This window comes from Pseudorasbora parva, chromosome 16 (assembly GCF_024679245.1).
Source record: "Pseudorasbora parva isolate DD20220531a chromosome 16, ASM2467924v1, whole genome shotgun sequence".
Lineage (NCBI taxonomy): Eukaryota > Metazoa > Chordata > Actinopteri > Cypriniformes > Gobionidae > Pseudorasbora > Pseudorasbora parva.
Window position 1 is genome coordinate 19,465,790 of NC_090187.1, and position 21,688 is coordinate 19,487,477.

Here is a 21,688-nt window from a genome sequence, read left to right on the forward strand (position 1 = left end):
TTCAGACAGAGCATTGTAGGGTCACTGAGGAAAAATTACACTCATTCACTACTATAGGAGGAGAAGAATTGGCTAAACTTGTAAAATCATCAAAATCAACAACATGTATGCTTGACCCTATACCGACTAGGCTATTAAAAGAGATACTTCCAGAGGTCATAGATCCTCTGCTTAATATCATTAATTCATCTTTGACATTGGGATATGTACCGAAAACTTTTAAGTTGGCTATAATTAAACCACTTATTAAAAAAACGCAACCTGATCCTAAAGAATTAGTCAATTACAGGCCAATCTCGAATCTACCATTTCTATCAAAAATACTAGAAAAGGCAGTGTCTTCACAATTATGTTCTTTTTTAGAAAGAAATGGTATATGTGAGGATTTCCAGTCAGGATTTAGACCGTATCATAGTACCGAGACTGCTCTAATTAGAGTTACAAATGATTTACTCTTATCATCTGATCGTGGTTGTATCTCTCTATTAGTGTTACTCGATCTTAGCGCTGCATTTGATACTATCGATCACAATATTCTTCTGAATAGAATCGAAAATTATGTTGCCGTTAGTGGAACTGCTTTGGCATGGTTTAAATCGTACTTATCTGACCGTTATCAGTTTGTAGCTGTAAATGAAGAGATGTCACACCGATCACAAGTTCAGTATGGGGTACCGCAAGGCTCAGTGTTAGGACCGTTGCTTTTCACCCTGTATATGCTACCACTGGGAGATATCATTAGGAAACATGGCGTTAGTTTTCATTGTTATGCTGACGATACTCAGCTCTATATTTCCTCACGCCCTGACGAAACCTACCAATTCACAAGATTAACAGAATGCATAGCTGATATAAAAAATTGGATGAATAGTAATTTTCTGCAACTTAATTCAGATAAAACTGAATTTTTAATTATTGGACAGAAAAGCTCCACAAGTAGTAACCGAGAATACTGTCTAACACTTGATGACTGCTCTGTCAAGCCCTCGTCGTCAGTGAGGAACCTGGGTGTGCTCTTTGATACCAATCTTTCATTTGAAAGCCACGTTTCTAGCATCTGTAAAACCGCATTCTATCATCTTAAAAATATATCTAAATTACGGCACATGCTTTCAATGCAAAATGCTGAACAGTTAGTACATGCGCTCATGAGCTCAAGGCTAGATTATTGTAATGCTCTACTGGGTGGTTGCCCTGCTCGCTTAATAAACAAACTCCAGCTAGTCCAAAATGCAGCAGCTCGAGTTCTTACTAGAACCAGGAAGTATGATCATATTAGTCCAGTTCTGTCAACACTGCACTGGCTCCCTATTAAACATCGCATACATTTTAAAATCTTGCTTATTACTTACAAAGCACTAAATAGTTTAGCTCCCCGCTACTTAAGCGAGCTCTTAACGCATTATACTCCATCACGTCGATTGCGGTCTCAAAACTCTGGCCAGTTGATAATACATAGAATATCTAAATCAACTGCAGGCGGTCGATCATTTTCCTATTTAGCTCCTAAATTGTGGAATAGTCTTCCTAGCATTGTTCGGGAAGCAGACACACTCTGTCAGTTTAAATCTAGACTAAAAACACATCTCTTTACTATGGCATACACATAGAACATTTTTAACTTTCATTATTCAAATCAATTGACTGATTGTTAGGCTGCATTAACTAGGTCAGCCGGAACCGGGAACACTTCCCATAACACCTGATGTACTCGTTACATCATAAAAAGAGTGGAATCTACGCTAATGTCGTCTCTCTGTTTATCCCGAGGTTTATCCCGGATCTGGGCCCTGTCCGGATCGGATGGTGGACCTGCCTGGACATGACCAACGCATCCTGGAGTGTCTGCTGAGCCGTGTCAAATGGTGTCTCCTCCGAATTTGCCTCACTGGCACGACGTGCTCAAAACCCGTCTTCGGCGCAATAATTCCGATCTTTCATGTATTCATACTCTTGTGTAATCGACGCCCCATCCTAAATAAATCTGTCTCTTCCGTGATACCCTGAAAATTTTGAATAATCCGATCTAATATGATTTCCGACCTGTAAGGTTGCCAGAATAATAATCTTACATGGTGTGTTAATAGGCCAGAGGAGAACTGGCACCCCGACTGAGTCTGGTTTCTCCCAAGGTTTATTTTTCTCCATCATGCCCCGATGGAGTTTTGGTTCCTTGCCACTGTTGCCTTTGGCTTGGCTTGCTCAGTTGGGGACACTAAAAATATGATTAAAGTTATTCAACTTATTATACAAATAAAATATATGAATTAGGTCTTATTTAATTCTATAATACTGATCCGCCAACATTGTCGCTATATGATAAATTAAAATAAGCTGATAACATCACTGTTTTCTCCAGTACGACTGTACAGCCAAATCTAATTTTGTCGCAATATTGTCCTGTTTGACACTGTGAAGCTGCTTTGACACAATCGTGATTGTAAAAGCGCTATATAAATAAAGTTGATTGATTGATTGATTGATTAATAGCAGCAGCAGTGCCACGTCAGACACGCTTCTGGTGTGCAAAGACAGAGAAAACGCCAGGCAGACACCCCACGCAGCACATCTCATTGTTCCTTATAATTAATAAAATAAATGTAAAACGAAGAAGCAGCCTAAAAAAAGGCCCGAAGCCCGGCCCGGGTTTTAGGTATGACGTAAAAATTGGCAAGAAGCCCAGCCCTAGGGGCGTAAAAAAGTCGGTGCCCGTCGGGCTCGGGCATAAATGCAGGGCTTTAATCTTGAGCTCTTTCAAGAATTAAATAAATTAGCAAGAAAAAGCAAGAGTAAGATTAAATATCTGAATATTCAGATGTATTGTGCTCACCCTGGTCTCTCCATAGTACTGGTTGTAGCGGTGCACAAGGCTGATGATCTGGTGTGATACGTTGTTCAGGTAGAATATGGGTGGGTAGGTGTCCAGGCAGGTGGCATGGAACTGATTACTGTCTTTCATGGTCAGCTCACCAAATGCTGGGAAGTCTCGGTGCCGAATAACCCTAATCATCTCCTCCATACGACAGGGCACCACAACATCTGCTCGGTACTGTGGAAGAATATAGTAGGTGAACTTATATACCTACAAACCTATGCAAATTAAAGAAACCTAAATGACCTCACTTGTATTCCACAGCTAGATTGTAAATTAAGAACAGATGTAAATTAAGATTGCAAAAAAAAAAAATGCAAGTTATATACAGTAGTAGCTGCTTACAGTACTTAAATTGTTTTTTATCACTCGGAGGCATTTTTGTTCTCTTCAGTTCAGTGGATGAAAATGGTGCTTTATTTGCTAATCTTACATTTATTTGTACTTTTTTTTACCCTTCCCCCCAACAAACAAACAGAAAATTGAATTGGATAGTTAAGTGCTAGTCTTCATTGGTCAGATGCAGCTGGAAAAGATGTGTCTTAAGATGTTTTTTGAAAATGGCTACAGACTCGGCTGTTCGAATTGAGATTTTTACTGAAAAAATTGAGGCAGGTCATTCCACCAGGTGGGAACGGTCCAGGAAAAGGTTTGTGAGAGTGATTTCATGCCTCTTTGGGATGAAACCACAAGGCATCGTTCACTTGCAGAACGCAAGCTTCTGGAGGGTTTGTAAGTCTGAACAAGCGAGTTTTGGTATATTGGTGAAGTGCCGGTAGTTGCTTTGCATTTATTTTGGATGTTGTTAGTAACTTTAACAATCAAAAACTATTAAGTCTGATTCATATGAAATATAATTTGTGCTATCAAGTGTTTTAGCATTTACTTACAAATTACACACTTTACACATTAACTAATTTATTTTTGTAAAACTTATAATTATACAAGTTTAACTTATATTTATACAAGTTCACATATGTGTGGATCTCATTCTATTTATCTGTGAATTATTACATTTTTTGTGATTCTCTTTATATTTATGTGATGTGTACATAATGTGATCAAAATCTATGTATCAGGAAATATGCAAAAACTCTAACTCCATAACTAACCCTCTGCCCGTGTCCACTGGTTTACCCCTAGACACTCCAAGTCTCCTTTTTCTCATTGAGTAAAATTAAGTTTTGTGTGGAGCCTCACTTCCTCACTATTTCCTGCTAGCCTTCTGCCCATGGGTCCCTTACCACTCAACATCACCAATCAATCAATGTTTATTTATAGAGCACATTTAAACAACCCAGGATGACCAAAGTGATGTACAAGGTATAAAAGAAAACAAAGTAAAACAAGTAAATAAAGAAGTAAAAGAACAAGAACAGGCACACAAATAAAAAATAGCCAAGATAGCATACTAAGCAGTGTTAAAAGCTAATAGAAATAAATATGTCTTGAGATAAGATTTAAACATATTAAGAGAAAGAGCAACCCTAATATAGGGAGGAACAAAGTTTGGGTCCAGCAGTAGCGAAAGCATGATCGCCACAATTTTTAAGTCTAACTCTAGGTACTGTCAGTAGGCCACGGTCACATGATCTCAAGTCTTGTGTTGGGCTATACCAGTGATTGAATTTCTACTCTCTCAGAGAGTTGTTTTCCATATGGTTTTGACGATCGTATCTCCTTGGTCCTGGCTAGCGTGTGGTCATCTAGTGTAGCTTTTTTACAGCAATTTGTGAGGGCTGTTTGTCTCAAATTGTGCAAGGCAATGAGACTTATTCATATCTGGTCTTTTTCTGGTTAGCATGATCTTCATGGATTTACACACAGTTGCAGCTGTATCATTTGAACTGTTCTTCTCAACAAGAGATTTTTCTACTCATGAATAATGTAAAAATGGAGGATTGCACAACTTCATATTCATTCTCTTGGACAGGCAACAATTTATTAGCATTAATAAACAAATCTCACTCTGTCACTGTTTCCTGTGGTGTATATCAAAGATCCGTTCTTGATCTACTTCTATTTCTAATCTATATGCTTCCTTTTGGTGAGATCATCCAGCATCATGGTCTTAATTTCCATATGTACTATCTATCTTACATTTCAGCCCAATACTGTTTTCCCTCCCACTTCCATCACTTCCTGTTTACAAGATCACAAAGTATGGATGGTTCAAATCTTCTTAAAACTAAATATTGACAAAACCGAATATCCTTTTATTAGTAGGCTCTAAATCCCTTGTCTTTTCCCAACATTATTCATATAGTTCATCTATCACCCACTATATGGAATCTAGGGGTACTATATGATTCCAAATTATGCTTTGAACTACATATCAGCCAGCTTGTTATATCCTATTTTTCCAACTTCGCAAGATTGTCCGTTTACAAACTTTATAAACTCAATTTTAAAGATGCCGAAACTGTTTTCCATGCTTTTATAACCTTGCGTCTGGACTTTTGTAACTCTTTGTTTTGTGGCCTACCCACTTAAAGCCCTTAATAGCTTACAACTAGTTAAGAAACGTGAACAAAAACAAAATCAGCTCACATCACTGCCATCCTTCAGTAACTGCACTGGCTCCCTATTGTGTATCTCATTTAGTTTAAAATACGTGTCCTAGTTTCTAAGGCTTGCCATAGACGGAGTTCTGAGAATTTATAACGCTCTATAGATCAAACAGCATTATTGCTGAAATACACCCCCTAGTAAAAACAAACAGAAATGATGAAACATTTGTACCTTCAGAAGTTGACTTGTTTCCACACTAGTGTGCATTCCAGACGTGCTCCCAACAGTTTTCTGCTCAGCACTCACCTAAGAGAAAAAGTTTTCATATCAGATACATAAATGAGTAGCTGACAAATAATGATAATAATAATAATAATAATAATAATAATAATAAATACGTTTTATTTGTATTGCACTTTACATTTGGAACCAATCTCAAAGTGCTACAGTTAAGATCATTTAAAAATTGTAAAATGCTAATAGATTTAATATTTAAAAGTCATAATTTCTCCTAAAAAGAAACGTTTTTTTGTCCTTTTTTTAAAAGAGGTGCCCTCAGATTAGACCCATCAGTATTAGACCCATTAGTACCTATCAAAATAGATCTCAGAGCGAAAGTGCATGTTTTAAGATGCTATAATTGGTCACTAGTGAATTTTCACTACATTTGGAGGTGGAACTAATTTTCTTTGTATTAAAGTTTCTGGTAAATAAGTAGATCCAGCGAAGTACATTTGATGTTTAATACAATGTTTTTAAATAATAAATTGTTAATCTATGTATACGTGACATATCCATGTACATGTGACAGATATCCTATAACGAAATAAAAAAAGAGTCGCTGGCCAACTCAAAAGTGATATTTCTGCAAATTATTGTAATTAAGCACACCACTGTATTCATTTCAGTTGCTTTGACTGTGTATTTACTGCAACTATTTTTTTATATAAAATAAAAAAACCTCTCTCAAAACCGCTCTGTTCCATTCGGTTATGTGTTATCCAACTGTTTTAAATGCCAGATTCAAGTGGCCATGTGTACAAGTCAGACTGCAAAAAATAAATAGATAAATAAACATACATGACCATGTGAATAAAAATTCCGTAACACTTAATAATTACGTTCAGTTTTAAGTCATTTATAAGTGGTTAATTAATGATGAACTAATCATTTATAAAACATTCATAAATGATTATCAAGTGATATGCTAACATTTAATGTATGTTTTGTACAATTCCGTTACAAGTCATTTACAAGTGATTAGTAAATGTTTAAATAATAATTTATAAAACATTACTATGCATTCATAAATGATTAATTAGAGATATGTTCATTATTTTACATATATTTAGTAGATTTAGTTATATATGTAATTTACAATTGATTAGTTAATGATAAACTAATAATTTACAATTTATGATTATGTTCATAAATGATTAAGTAATATGCTAACAATTTGCAAATCTGTCATAAGTTATCTTTAAAAAAAACAGCATAACATAAAATAATCAAACAGATCATTAGTAAATAGTTATTAAGTTACTGGTAAATATATTATTAATCACTGAAATGTCAGTGTACCATTATCTCAATAAACAATTGATAGTTATAAAAAAAATGATCAAACTAATAGTAAATAATGAATATATAATTCATCGATGCATCATTAAAGTTGTAAGCTGGTCTGTTAAAAGACAAAAATGCATTTATGCTAAAGCAATTTTTTTTTAAAGAATGATAAATTACTAGTTGTCAAATTAATAAACATTTTAAAGGGGTGATGAATTGAGAAATCAAATCAATTGAGAAAACTTTCCCTTTAGCTTTTCATCGGCAGCTCCGAGGCTGTGGAATGCCCTGCCGGACTACCTGAGGGCCCCACAGACTATTGATGTTTTTAAACGAAACCTTAAAACATATATTTTTACACAAGCTTTCGAATAAATGTGTTTTATAGGTTTTATTGTGTTATATGTATATATGTATATATATATATATATATATATATATATATATATATATATATGTATGTGTATGTATATATATATATATATATATATATATATTTATATATATATATATATATATATATATATATATATATATATATATATATATATATATATATATATATATATATATATGTGTGTGTATATATATATATATATATATATATATATATATATATATATATATATATATATATATATATATATATATATATATTATTTTTATTTTTTAATTTATTTTATTTTTATTTTTATTTTTAAAAGTGGCTATTTACTACCACTTGGTGTTTTGTAGCACTTTGAGATTGTAAAAATGTAAAGTGCTTTACAAATAAAATTCATTATTATTATTATTATTATTATTTTGATATATAAAAGGTCATGGTAATATAAGATTATCCTGTAAGTTTCAGAGCTGAAAACTTCCTTGTTAGTCAAAGAAAAGCTTTAATAGACACCAAAACGATCGTGTGCTTTATCCTGATGTCGTCCAGTAACGAATAATAAGAATAATAAGCACGTGGGGGCTTCCGGTTTCACGATGTAGTGACAGGTCACACGGTGTCTGTGCTCCGACATTTTTGCTTAATTATTACTTTTTAAAGCTGTCTTTTCTTATAATTTGGACGGGATACAGTGTCTTTGGTGATTAGGGAACAGAGTAGGGCTGAACGATATTCTGTTTTAACATCGACATCGCGATGTGCGCGTGTGCGATAGTCACATCGCCGGAACATGCAATGTGAAGGGTAGTAGCCCATGGTGTATTAAGAGAACGGTAGCACACAGTAAACACGAGTTTGTTGCTGGAGTGACATGCACGCTCCTCATGCCTGCACAGTGATTGGTTCGCTGTGCCGCTGCTCACCGCTCACGGCCAAACATTCACTGCTAAAATGCGCAACAAAGAGGATCCGAAGATGTGGAAAAAAAGGTTCATACCAGAAATTATCTTTATGGGACTATTTCGGCTAGGAGGATGTTGAACAAAAAGAGGTACTGCATGGAGTGTCTTGTGGCCACAAAACCAGAAAACACCACCAATTTGTCTGATCACTTAAAACGGCACCTCAAAGATCTTTACGACGAATACAAAGCAGGGCTCAACATTAACGCTTGAAGGGACAAGTGAAAGAGAGTTTTACTTGCCTGACGGACAAGAGCCGAATTAAAACAAAAAATAACTAGCGAATGCCCAAAATGCAAGAATGTTTTTGCATTAATTTAGTGTAAGTGGCGATCGATAGTGGATAATAATATATAATGAACTGACGATAATAAGGTCGCGCTGTTGACGCTCGTGCAGCCTCTCGAGGAGAAATTACAACACTTAAGCGTTTTCCTGAATACCATCACGACTGTAAATGACACTGATTTCATATGACAGTTCCATAAACAACTAATTAACATTAACTTAACAGTCACTTACATTTTAGAAGCAATATTTAGTGTTTTTGTTCTATTTCAGCAGTTAAAATCGTTCACAGCAGAACTATAACACGTCTCACTCATAACAACAAGCGTGGACGATTCAGCGTTTGAATGAACGACTCAGTGACTCACTCATTAAGACGGTCACCTGCTGAGGTTTAGTTTCATGTTTACACAAACTTTCGAACTAGGGGTGGGCGATATCTCGATATTTAAAATATATCAAGATATTTTTTCAACTCTATATGGATTTGGACAGATCGTATATATCGATATATTGTTTATATTTAATTCTGATTCCGCCACTTTGCTTGTTTGCCTTCCCTGTGCTGTGCTCGGCCCCACTCGCGTGCCTCCCGCCTCTTACTTTTATTCCCCCTCCCCTCGCGTGTTGTCTCAACTTGCTTCCGCAACCAGGTGAGGATTAGTTATCATGTTGACAAGCGCGAACGTTGTTCAGGACTCAGTTTAGAGACCATGTTTTCCTTCTAACACAACTGCTTGCTAAAATTCATGAAGAAATATTAATGTTCATCATAGCTCAAATCGCAAGTTTCACCCACAGTCAGGTGATTGACACGGTGCGAAATGCGGTCCCAATCATGCCAGTTTATTTTGTGTCTAACTGATCGCATGGTTTTCGAATTTTATTCAAAATGATCGCATATCATTTGCAGTGGTGGAGGAAGTACTGAATCTCAGTACTTAAGTACAAGTAACCAGAAATATATTTACTTTAGTAAAAGTAGAAGTAATACAACGACAACCCTACTTAAGTAACAAGTAAAAAGCACCTGATTTTAAATGTACTTTAAGTATTAAAAGTAAAAGTACTTGCATAAAAATGTATTCTCTTAATGTCTAATTCTAATAATTAAAAAGAAGAAAACAGTATGAGCGGTGGCATTTTAATTGAGTTAGTTTTGGGTTAATGTAATTGTTCTTACCATCTGTTGCCTAGTTTACATTCTGACTTACAATTCTGGTTATCTGCAAAGTTAAATGTCATTTTTCTGAAGCAACATTCTCATCCGCTTTGATGTATTTAAATCTTCATATTTATGATATTTTTACCTTTTATAAAGGACATTTTCCCCTAATCTTATTAAATATAGGCTTTGCTTCAGCTTTCCCTTTATATTCTTAAATTTGATTAATAAATTAAATTAGCATAAGATACAATAGGGTTGTTACCAATCAAATTAAATAATTAACACTGAAAAATTACAACTGCACTAAATAATGCTTTGAGATTGTTTTAACAAAAAAAAGTTAACTAAACCACCAGTAGATGGCGGCAGGTGAATCCTTATGAGAGAGTCATTGAGTCGATTCGTTCAAACGGCTGATTCGTTCATAAACGAGGCAGTCGTTTATGAATAGGGCATTGAATCTTTGATTCAGTAACGCACTGTTGCTGTGCAATACGTTATGGTTCAGATGTGGAATGGAAATCTGATCTTGGAAATATTTTCGCTGCTGAAATAGAACAAAAGCAATAAAGCAATCAATAAAATGTAAGTGACTTGATGTTAATTAATTGTTTATGGAACTGTCAAATTAAATCAGTGTCACATTTTCTGTCGTGATGGTATTCAGGAAAACTACACTCGTTGGTCCTGTCATGTGATGTTTTTTTTAACTGTTATAAAATATAAAAACTAAACATTTTGAATTTTTAATGCAGTATGTTACTGAGTTTCTTTGTGTGAGCGGGGCTGATTTGTTTCCATTTCTCCTCGAGAGGCTGCGCGAGCCTCAACAGCGCAACCGTCAATTCATTAGCCTATAACGTACATTATATATTATTATCCGGGCAAGCCTTAATCTTGAGCCCTGAAACTGATCAAAAAATGTAATGAAAATGTAACGAAACGTTGTAGAAATGTAGTGGAATAGAAAGTAAAATATTTGCTGCAAAATGTAACGAAGTAAAAGTAAAAAGTATGCACTATTTATTCTACTTAAGTAAAGTACAGATACGTAAAAAATGTACTTAAGTAAAGTAACAAAGTATTTGTACTTCGTTACATTCCACCACTGATCATTTGAAAACATTTAAAAAGTATTGCAATATCATTACTATTATTATTTTGTCAGCTTTATCACGGGATTATGATTATTAGGTCTATTCATGTTTTAACCAAGAGGGAAAAACACGACAACCTGGGTGTCCTGAGACACGCGGTGCTCTTCTGTAAGTTGTACTGTATCATATTATCATATAGCCTACCTTCTGACGTTCATATTTCTTTCTGTAACTGGAAAATAAGTGAAATTCAGCTCATGTGTAGCCTACATGATCCTCATAATGAGTTTGAATTTTGTCAAACTCATGACAAACATCACTGTTTGAATTTTGATACAAATTTAACAGGAAGTGGTGTTATGACAAAATCAGTTTATTTATATCTCAGTCATGCCCCCATCTTTCTGCAAAATGCTTACTGTTTACTTTAAGTGTAAAAAAGGGAGTCTTTGATTCATCTTTTGAAAGCATCAAATAAATGAAAAGAAGGCAATATTATTTATTTTCTTTTACAGTTAAATTATTATTATTTATGTAATCAGGGAAGTTTTTTTTTTTAAATGTCGCAAAAGCACTTTGTTCCTACATGAACTGACTACCTCTTTGCACTTCAACAAATAAAAAAAAGAATTTGTGGTATTTGGCATATTTGTTTTTGCTGTAGTTTTTAGGGGGTTATTTTTCCTGTAAAGATATCGATATATATATATCGTATAGAGATATAGCAAAATATATCGAGATAAATTTTTTGCTCCATATCGCCCAGCCCTATTTCCAACATGTCTTTTTGTCACTTGTAATGAAGCTCGCTTATTTCTGAAATTATTAATATCATGGAATGGTAATTATTGACTTTAGCCTGGATTGATGGCTCTCAATATCGCAATATATATCATTGGGGGAAAAAATATTGCAATGTAATTTTTTTCCAATATTGTACAGCCCTAGAACAGAGCTAATACAGAAATGGGCAAAAATACTAAGCCTGGCAATGCTAAAAACCAAGAAACTTCGAGCAAAGAGGACGACGCATCTGACATGGAGGCGGCGCCAACTTCTTTAACGGTAGAAGTGCTCGTGTCAGAGCTCGAGAAGTCGAGGTGAAGTTTGTCGGACGAATTCACAGCTTTGTTGAACTCTTATTATCCCCTTTACAAACATCTCTGGAGTGCATCCATAGCACTTTGGCCGTGCACACCACCACCATTTCGGAGATGGAGACCACTTCGTTAAAGTCTAAATTAACGACAGCTTCGGACTTAAATGCAACGCTTGGTTCTGTGGTGGACGATCTGGTTTCCCGGTCGAAATGGCAAAATTTGCGGGTGGTGGGTCTCCCTGAGGGAATTGAAGGCAGAAACCCAAAAGAATTAGTCACTGACATTTTCTTTAAAACTATGAAAGACGTTCTGTCAGCCCCCCTGAAATTGATCGCGCTCATCGAAGTCTGGCGCCTAAGCCCTGTCAAGGCGATCGACCACGGCCGATCATAGTCCGATTCCACAGGTTTGTGGATAAAGACACTGTACTGCGCTGGGCCAAGGAACACAAAGATATATCTTGTCAAGGTCATGCCATAAAGATCTACAAGGACTTCAGCACGGGAGTCGCCAGGAAGCGCGCAGCCTTCAACAGAGTAAAATCAAATCTGTACAAGAAGGTACATGTGTAGTGGCATGTGTCACTTAAACTTGTCAGTGGATAGTGGCATGTGTCACTTAAACTTGTGTCAGTGGATAGTGGATAGTGGCATGTATAAGTGACACTGTCACGGAACATGTTGCTGTATATTGTGTCCATAGGGTTGTGTTACGTCCAGTTGCCTACACATGCTGCTGTCTGCCATGGTGAAACGTTTAGGCAACTCTAGAAGGAATGTGTTGACATTTGTAAAAATGTGTTTATTTCTTATTACATAATTCCATAAAATTAGTTGTGAAATATTAAATCCATAACTGAGTAGGCCTAAGTATGCAAAAAACTAAAACACATTATTGGAGACTAATTATTTATATTAGGCTAATATCAGAAAATCATTTATATAATATACATTATGTATAAATAACATTTTATATATACATATATATTTTTTAAATCAGATAAAGTATTTACAAATTACCCTTAATATATCTGACTCTGATACTATCAAATACTGTTTTTGCTACTGTCTAACTTGCAAATAAATGTCAAATACACCACTCGTTCACAGGAAAAGGTCGAAGTACAGCCTGCGAGCTAGCTGGATGGACGCTTTTTCAAAAAGCGTGTTCAACCGCCACGCAGGGGCTTGCCGTTTTTCCCAGATTTGCACAACGAGTTGCAAATCGTGGGAAAAACCGTACTCGGCACGCCTATCGAACCCCCCGGTGCTAGATTTCGGGTGTGTCATGGGCGCGTCAGAGGCTGGTTACGGGACGCTGCCTCACGTCGAGGAGGCACTAGCGAGCGATTTGTCCCTGAAAGCCCCAGTTTTGCCCACCAAGCCATGCAGGGACAAGTCGTCCCTGGTGGGCAGGGCATATCGAGCGGCCGAGTGTGCTGGTAGTTGCCTGCACACCATGGCGGTACTGCAGGCCTACCAAGCAGAGCTCTTAAAGGAGCTCAATGAGGGAGAGGGTCCGTCCCCGGACGATATTACTGAGCTTCGAAAAGCCACCTTCACGTAGAGCGCTCGCTTCATCGCAAAGTCTGTCTGTAGTATGAGACGGTGCCTTCTTATAGCTTCCGCGTATGCAGTCACCTACTACGTCCTGACGTAGCACCAATCAGATTGGTGGCAGATTTCATTCATACTTCAGAGACCTCACGCCGAGGGTGTTCCCCAGAGTGTCGTCACTTGACGGCGCAGTGTCTCGTTCCCTTTCTGGAACAAGTGTTATATACATAACCCAAGACATTTTTCTGTCAAACTAGTCAGTTGGAATGTTCGAGGCTTATGAGGGCCAGTTAAGCGATCTAGAGTGTTCTCTCATCTTAAGAATCTGAACTCTGATATTATTTTTCTCCAGGAAACACAACTGTTTCCGTTTCAGTACGGTTTGGTATTTGGTGGTGGTGGTGGTGGTGGTGGCTGAGGAGATTTCCCCTTCTATATGTAAAGCGCTTTGGGTGTCTAGAAAAAGGCTATAAAATTTTAATGAATTATTATTATTTGCCATTCTCAGGGAAAGACTGTCAAAATAAAGAAAATAAGAAGAAAAAAAATTAAATACAAGCAGCAGCACAAACAATGCTTTTCAGATTTTTCAGGTAGGTCTAACATTAGTTTTTTAGGTAGAAAATTTGAAAAAATTAATCAAATGTAAAATAACTGCACATTTAACTGTTTAAATTAAAGATTAATCCTTATTAAACTTACAAAAGCAATTCAATCAAGAGCAGTGAGTGATGTCCTTCTCTTTTGTTTGACATTAATCAGACAGCAGTAAAGGCTACTGCCCCTTTAAGACCTAATATAGGGAAATGCATCGTCTTTCTCGACTGTATACAGTTCACTTAGGGCATATACAGACTATTTCTGCTTGGATACTCATCAAGATCAACATGTTGACATACTTTTTGTGTGAGTTTGTCCGTTCAAGCGCAAGACTTGAAAGAGAACTCAATATTTGCGCGCTGTGAGACGTGTGCGCACTTTTGGACGAGCGCACAGAGACAGCTTCTCACACTGCAGAGTTTTCAGACCTGCCAACCTTGAAGAAATTTGATGAGTACTACCCCCCCCCCCCCCAACGCGGGCCCCCAGCGCGCACCGACAGCCCACCGCCAATGTGCGCTTCACCGCTGCCCACCTGCCAGTGAGAAATCTGATACCTCATCTATGATAAATCTATGAACTCCATAATACATAATATGCACATAATATACTTTCACCAATTAAGATTTATTAGTTACTCCATAACCAAATACAAGTAGACCATAAATGTTATACAATTACTCCAATAACTCCCAACATCGAATTGAAAACAAACCTTGCATCACAACCCATTCCATCATTGTGTTCATGATATTATAAACAAAGGCTGGTGATGGTGAATCATCATACACAAATAGAACCAAAGACAGCCTAAACACAAAGAGCAAGACATAATAACATCTAGCATTCATGCACAAACTATTCACAATAGCAAAAGTGTTTGTTTTCCAGTAGATGGCAGCAATCTTCCACTAAACTATGGCACATTTCATATTTTCACTATGAAAACTGAGAAAAGTAGATTTTCTTTTATTTGAATTTGACATAAAATGTTGCTATTATATACAGTAAATATTGTTACTAATGTACAATGTAAATTTCATTTAATATTTAATCAAATTATATATGAATTTAAATTAATAAATTAATTTAATTTAACACAACTAAACAACTGTAGAGTAAAAACATTAAAATATTTACTGATATGCATTTAAATAAAACTCCCATTTTTTGACAGTTGATCCTTCTTGCAAACGTAGCCTAATGGAATTGACTAACGTTATGGCCTACAGTAAGCCTTTAAATAAGAGTTATTGAACTGTTTACACTGCCATATACAAAAAAAAGAGCCTGTACTGCAAAGGAAATAAAAATGAACGCAAAAAACCTGACTACCTCACCAAAGCATGAGCTATTGGCTAACATTGTATCCCCAGAATATCATCAGAAAACTCCGTCTCCGATCGGCGCACAGGGACAAAAATAAATAAATAGCCTAAATAAAACGCGCATCAGCAAACCTGACCTTACCTGAATAGGCTACTGTACAATTTTATCATTGTAATAAAAGACGTAATTTGGCACATAATTTCAACATGCTGTTATTTAGCCCACTGCTAATTAATGCCTATTGCAAAAAGAAAGAATTCTTGAATAAAATAAGTCATTGACATTATAGGCTATTAACGCACTGTCATGTCAGGGTGACGACTAGGACGAGCCTGAAGAAATTAAACCAGTAATTTTGACTGAATGGTAAAGAGAGCATGTCTTTTTCAGGCAGATAGTGCAAATTATTTTATACCAGCAGGCCAAACAATCATACAAGAAACAAGCTATGGAGCAACGATATTAAAACGCTTCCTCTATTCATTCACTAAAATTCGCTGCAAGTCCACCGCACAACAGTGCAACGTGCATGTTCACATTTTTAATTGTCCATAACAACCCCAAAACTCTCCTGCTTGCCTTGCACATCTAATTAATGGGCAAAGTTTTCCGACTATGTTTCTTTCCTTCTTTTTTTTCTTTTTTTTTTTTTTTGCTGTGGATGTTATTGAGCTTATAGAAGTTTAGCTCTTGCTCTTCTGAACATCTCGCGCTGCCATTGCCCGATGTCATTTGATATAACTCCATAATCTGTCTATGTTTTAAATGCCTTTTCCCCGAATGAATGGCTACAATGACTGGCTGTTTTAAAATATAACTAGACTAATATCATAACAAAATAACCCAGGCAGTCTCATCTACGAGATGGAGGCCTCCAGCTGGTCTCATAGCTTGCCTAATATTGTTACCAGGCGCTGTAACAATATTTAACAATGTATTTCATGTGATTGGTTCAACTGCCACCCGCCCTTAATTTAATTTAAATATAATATTCCGTCACGTCATCGGCCCGATCCGCGGCTGCTACCGTCAACCGCGCATCTCTATGAGGCGGTTCAGCCGTGGCATGTAAGCCTGCAGTTATCCGACCGGCCTGCTAGAGTCCCTGAACACGTGCGGGCGCGAAGCATTTGACTAGGAGGGGCAGATGCGGAGGGTTAAAATGAAGCGCTCTGATTGGGCGAAAGCTTTACACACTGTGGCTCAGCAGCAGAATCAACGTCATGGATTGCAATTTGCACTGAAACCGGCGAAATGCGAGATGCAACAAAATGTGTACCAAGAGAGCAGCGAATCGTACAAGCGTACTTAAGAGTCTAAATGCGTGCTGAGTACGAAAAATGCGTACATGTTGGCAGGTCTGAGATTTTATTCGCATCTTCTGGCGAATATGGGTGATGATGGCGGAAATGACTGGTCATACGGCAGCACTCACATGCATTGAACACAGTTTACAAAGATAGACCGTTTCGCCCACGTTTTTCTTTTATTATCGCTGTTGTAGTGTAGCCTATCACTGAGGAACCAGCACGTGTATCCATTGACAGAACCATACATAAAGCATTTTTGCAAAACATAAGTTACAACCAGTGCCCGCTCCCACCACGTGCTGTGCTGCGCGTAGTCGAGCAAAACACACTCTACCCATAGCAACGCGTTATGACAACGACATTTCAGACTGACAGATACAAGATAAACGGCTTTTCCGCCATTTGTTACTGTTTTGTACACGTTGTTATATTAATTATAATTCAAATTCTGTTTTATTGTCCACAATATAGTAATGATGAATGTTGAGATTGGCACATTTGATTAACTTTCAAAAAGGGAAGGGGCTCAAACCCCCAAAGCCCTCCCCTCTGCAATGCACTTGCCTGGTGTGTGTAACGTGTGTCCATGGTCCTGACTCCTGTCACAAAATGCAGCGAAATCTCCGACAGGGCTTTAACGTTAATAGTCTAACGTTACAGTGAATGAGGGTATGAGCCGAAACGAACGCACAGGCCATAGTGTGACATCCGTTAACCATAGTGTAAACATAGATGAGTCATGGGTTTTTCTATAAAAGAACGAAGGTAGCCTTCATTTGTATGTAGGCCTAGGCAATTTATTTATAATACTTACTAAAATATAATTCTTATTATTTTATTACTTTTTTTATTAGTTGTTTGAAGAGAAAAAAAAGAAATTGGTCGGTCTTAAGGCAAATTTACAACCGGCAAGTCGGTCGGACTAAAAGGAAAAAAAAGAAAACAATACTGAGTCGGCCCTAAATTGACAGGGTCGGTCGGGTTACGGCAAACAAGAATATTTTTAAGGATGGCCTAAGTCTGAGTGGAAATCTATGAAATGCAGAGTCCCACAAGGGTCAATTCTTACACCACTCCTGTTCAAACTGTATATGCTGCCACTGAACTAAATAATGACAAACAACAAAATTGCTTACCACAGCTATGCTGATGATACCCAGAACTACTTAGCACTATCACCTAATGACTACAGCCCCATTGATTCCCTGTGCAAATGCATTGATGAAGTTAACAACTGGATGTGCCAAAACTGGATGTGCTTCAGTTAAACAAAGACAAAACTGAAATCACTACATTTGGAAACAAAGATGAAATTCTCAAGGTGAATGTATATCTTGAGGCTAAAGGTCTAATAACAAAAAATCAAGTCAGCAATCTTGGTGTAATTTTGGAGTCAGACCTGTGTTTCAGTAGTCATATTAAAGCAATAACAAAATCAGCATACTATCATCTGAAAAATATTGCAAGAATTAGATGCTTTGCTTCCAGGCAAGACTTAGAGAAACTCGTTCATGCTTTCATCACCAGCAGGGTTGACTATTGTAATAGTCTTCTCACCGGCCTTCCCAAAAAGACCATTAGACAGCTGCAGCTCATACAGAATGCAGCAGCCAGGATTCTGAGCAGAACCAGAAAATATGACCTTATCACACCAGTCCTCAGGTCTTTACACTAGCTTCCAATTAAATTTAGGATCGCTTTAAAAGTATTATTACTTGTTTATAAATCACTAAATGGGTTAAACTAACCTAGGACCTCAAAACATTGCAGATATTCTGATTAAATACAAACCCAACAGATCGCTCAGATCAGCAGGATCAAGTCAGCTAGATACCAAGAGTTCACTCAAAGGAGAGTCTGCTTTTAGCTATTATGCAAGCCGTAGTTGGAACCAGCTTTCTGAACAGATCAGATGTGCTCCAACAGTAGCCCTACTCAAATCCAGACTCAAAACACATCCGTTTAGCTGTGCGTTTATTGAATGAGCACTGTGCCACTGTACGTCCAACTGACGCACCTTATCTTATCTATACATAATCTTTTTATAACTGCTTTAGTTTACCTTTGTTCTTATCGTTGGTTATTATTTTATCTATCTATCTATCAACACACACAGATCCTTCTAAAAAAAATGCATATTGTGATAGTTAATTATTTTCCATAATGTAATGATAAAAATTAAACTTTCATATATTTTAGATTCATTGCACTCCAAATGAAATATTTCAGGTCTTTTATTGTTTTAATACTGATGATTTTGGCATACAGCTCATGAAAACCCCAAATTCCTGTCTCAAAAAATTAGCATATCATGAAAAGGTTCTCTAAACGAGCTATTAACCTAATCATCTGAATCAACTAATTAACTTTAGACACCTGCAAAAGATTCCTGAGGCTTTTAAAAACTCCCAGCCTGGTTCATTACTCAAAGCCGCAATCATGGGTAAGACTGCCGACCTGACTGCTGTCCAGAAGGCCATTATTGACACACTCAAGTGAGAGGGTAGGACACAGAAAGACATTTCTGAAAGAACAGGCTGTTCCCAGATTGCTGTATCAAGGCACCTCAGTGGGAAGTCTGTGGGAAGGAAAAAGTGTGGCAAAAAACGCTGAACAATGAGAAGAGGTGACCGGACCCTGAGGAACATTGTGGAGAAGCACCGATTCCAGACCTTGGGGGACCTGCGGAAGTAGTGGACTGAGTCTGGAGTAGAAACATCCAGAGCCACCGTGCACAGGCGTGTGCAGGAAATGGGCTACAGGTGCCGCATTCCCCAGGTCAAGACACTTTTGGGCTACAGAGAAGCAGCACTGGACTGTTGTGCAGTGGTCCAAAGTACTTTTTTCGGATGAAAGCAAGTTTTGCATGTCATTCAAAAATCAAGGTGCCAGGGTCTGGAGGAAGACTGGGGAGAAGGAAATGCCAAAATGCCTGAAGTCCAGTGTCAAGTACCCACAGTCAGTGATGGTCTGGGGTGCCACGTCAGCTGCTGGTGTTGGTCCACTGTGTTTCATCAAGGGCAGGGTCAATGCAGCTAGCTATCAGGAGATTTTGGAGCGCTTCATGCTTCCATCTGCTGAAAAGCTTTATGGAGATGAAGATTTCATTTTACAGCACAACTTGGCACCTGTTCACAGTGCCAAAACCACTGGTAAATGGTTTACTGACCATGGTATTACTGTGCTCAATTGGCCTGCCAACTCTCCTGACCTGAACCCCAAGGAGAATCTGTGGGATATTGTGAAGAGAAAGTTGAGAGATGCAAGACCCAACACTCTGGATGAGCTTAAGGCCGCTATCGAAGCATCCTGGGCCTCCATAACACCTCAGCAGTGCCACAGGCTGATTGCCTCCATGCCACGCGGTATTGAAGCAGGCATTTCTGCAAAAGGATTCCCGACCAAATATTGAGTGCATAACTGAACATAATTATTTGAAGGTTGACTTTTTTTGTATTAAAAACACTTTTCTTTTATTGGTTGGATGAAATAACCCAATCTGAAAAAAATAGCATTTCATGAGCTGTATGCCAAAATCATCAGCATTAAAACAATAAAAGATCTGAATATATATATATATATATATATATATATATATATATATATATATATATATATATATATATATATATACACATATATATATATATATATATATATATATATATATATATATATATATATATATATATATATATATATATATATATATATATATACACATATATACATATATATACACACACACACACATATTATATACAGGTCCTTCTCAAAAAATTAGCATATTGTGATAAAGTTCATTATTTTCCACAATGTAATGGTAAAAATTAAACTTTCATATATTTTAGATTCATTGCACTCAACTGAAATATTTCAGGTCTTTTATTGTTTTAATACTGATGATTTTGGCATACAGCTCATGAAAAATATATATATTTGAGCTGGGCAAGTTAACGCGTTATTATCGCGTTAACGCATTAATTAATTAACGGTGACAATTACTTTATCGCGCATTAACAGTTATTTAGTATGTAAGAATTCAAAATAATCAAAGATATTTGATATTTGACTTTGAACAAAGACATTTGTTTTACTGTGTTCCACCCCCCTCTCTCTTATCAGTGGGGCCGTTTGGGATTCATAAAGACAAAGAGATGTTGAAGGCCTGTAGGCCAAATGTGTGCCACACCTGTAGTACAGTGGGGGAAGTTTGGTCTGATTGGTTAGTTTGAATGCCTCAGGGTTTCAGTCACATGGTCAAGGGATAGATAAAAGAAGATTGCAACTGTTGCTCTGGGTCTTTTGCTCTGGCTGTCGCTTCTAGGGGCCTTCTTTGCTCTCTCTTTTTCTCTCTCTTTCTATCTTTTTTATCTCTCTCTATCTCTCCCTATCTCTCAGGTAACATTCTATACATGCTGGGTATGATTAATAGTATACGTTTTTATCATCCCATTCATCTATTTTGTAACCATTTTAAGTGTAACCATAACCGGATTTTGTCATTCAATTCTTTCAATTATAAATGATTTGCTAACTACTGTAGTTTTGATTTGGTATTGACTTTGAAGTGCTACCTATTGCAATACAATATAGTCACATTAAAGCAACGCTCTCCCACATATTTTGCTATTGTAACTGCGCTTATTTCGGTCATTGGTATAAGTTGCAGTGGGTGGTTATAGACAAGAAATGTACAGTTTTCTACCATCTTGCTGATAAAGTTTCTTTAGTCGTTCGGCAACCCTACAGTCAGAACCACTATAGGCGATTCACCCTTACAATTATTATTGAAAGGCCGTTGCTCACTGCCTCTGAATACGCATACAGTTAAACCATTGGTCACAGGAGAATACAGGGCTGTCTGTATCCTAAGCCAAGGGCTTGACATTCTTTGTCTGGGACAAATAAAATATAAAATTAACCAGAAACGCGAGAATG

General features: G+C 36.9%; 1 protein-coding gene across 3 annotated transcripts in view; it reads right to left on the bottom strand.

Annotated features, from left to right (window-relative positions):
* The window catches only part of mvda (mevalonate (diphospho) decarboxylase a), a 108,270-nt gene that overhangs the window by 51,274 nt on the left and 35,308 nt on the right, over positions 1 to 21,688 (bottom strand). For all 3 annotated transcript variants that reach the window (XM_067419925.1, XM_067419926.1, XM_067419924.1), the window contains 2 exons: positions 5,615 to 5,689; positions 2,831 to 3,049 (listed from right to left, as the gene is read on the bottom strand). In XM_067419925.1, coding sequence (XP_067276026.1) covers positions 2,831 to 3,049; positions 5,615 to 5,689 — 294 coding nt within the window. The remainder of the gene's footprint in view (positions 1 to 2,830; positions 3,050 to 5,614; positions 5,690 to 21,688) is intronic.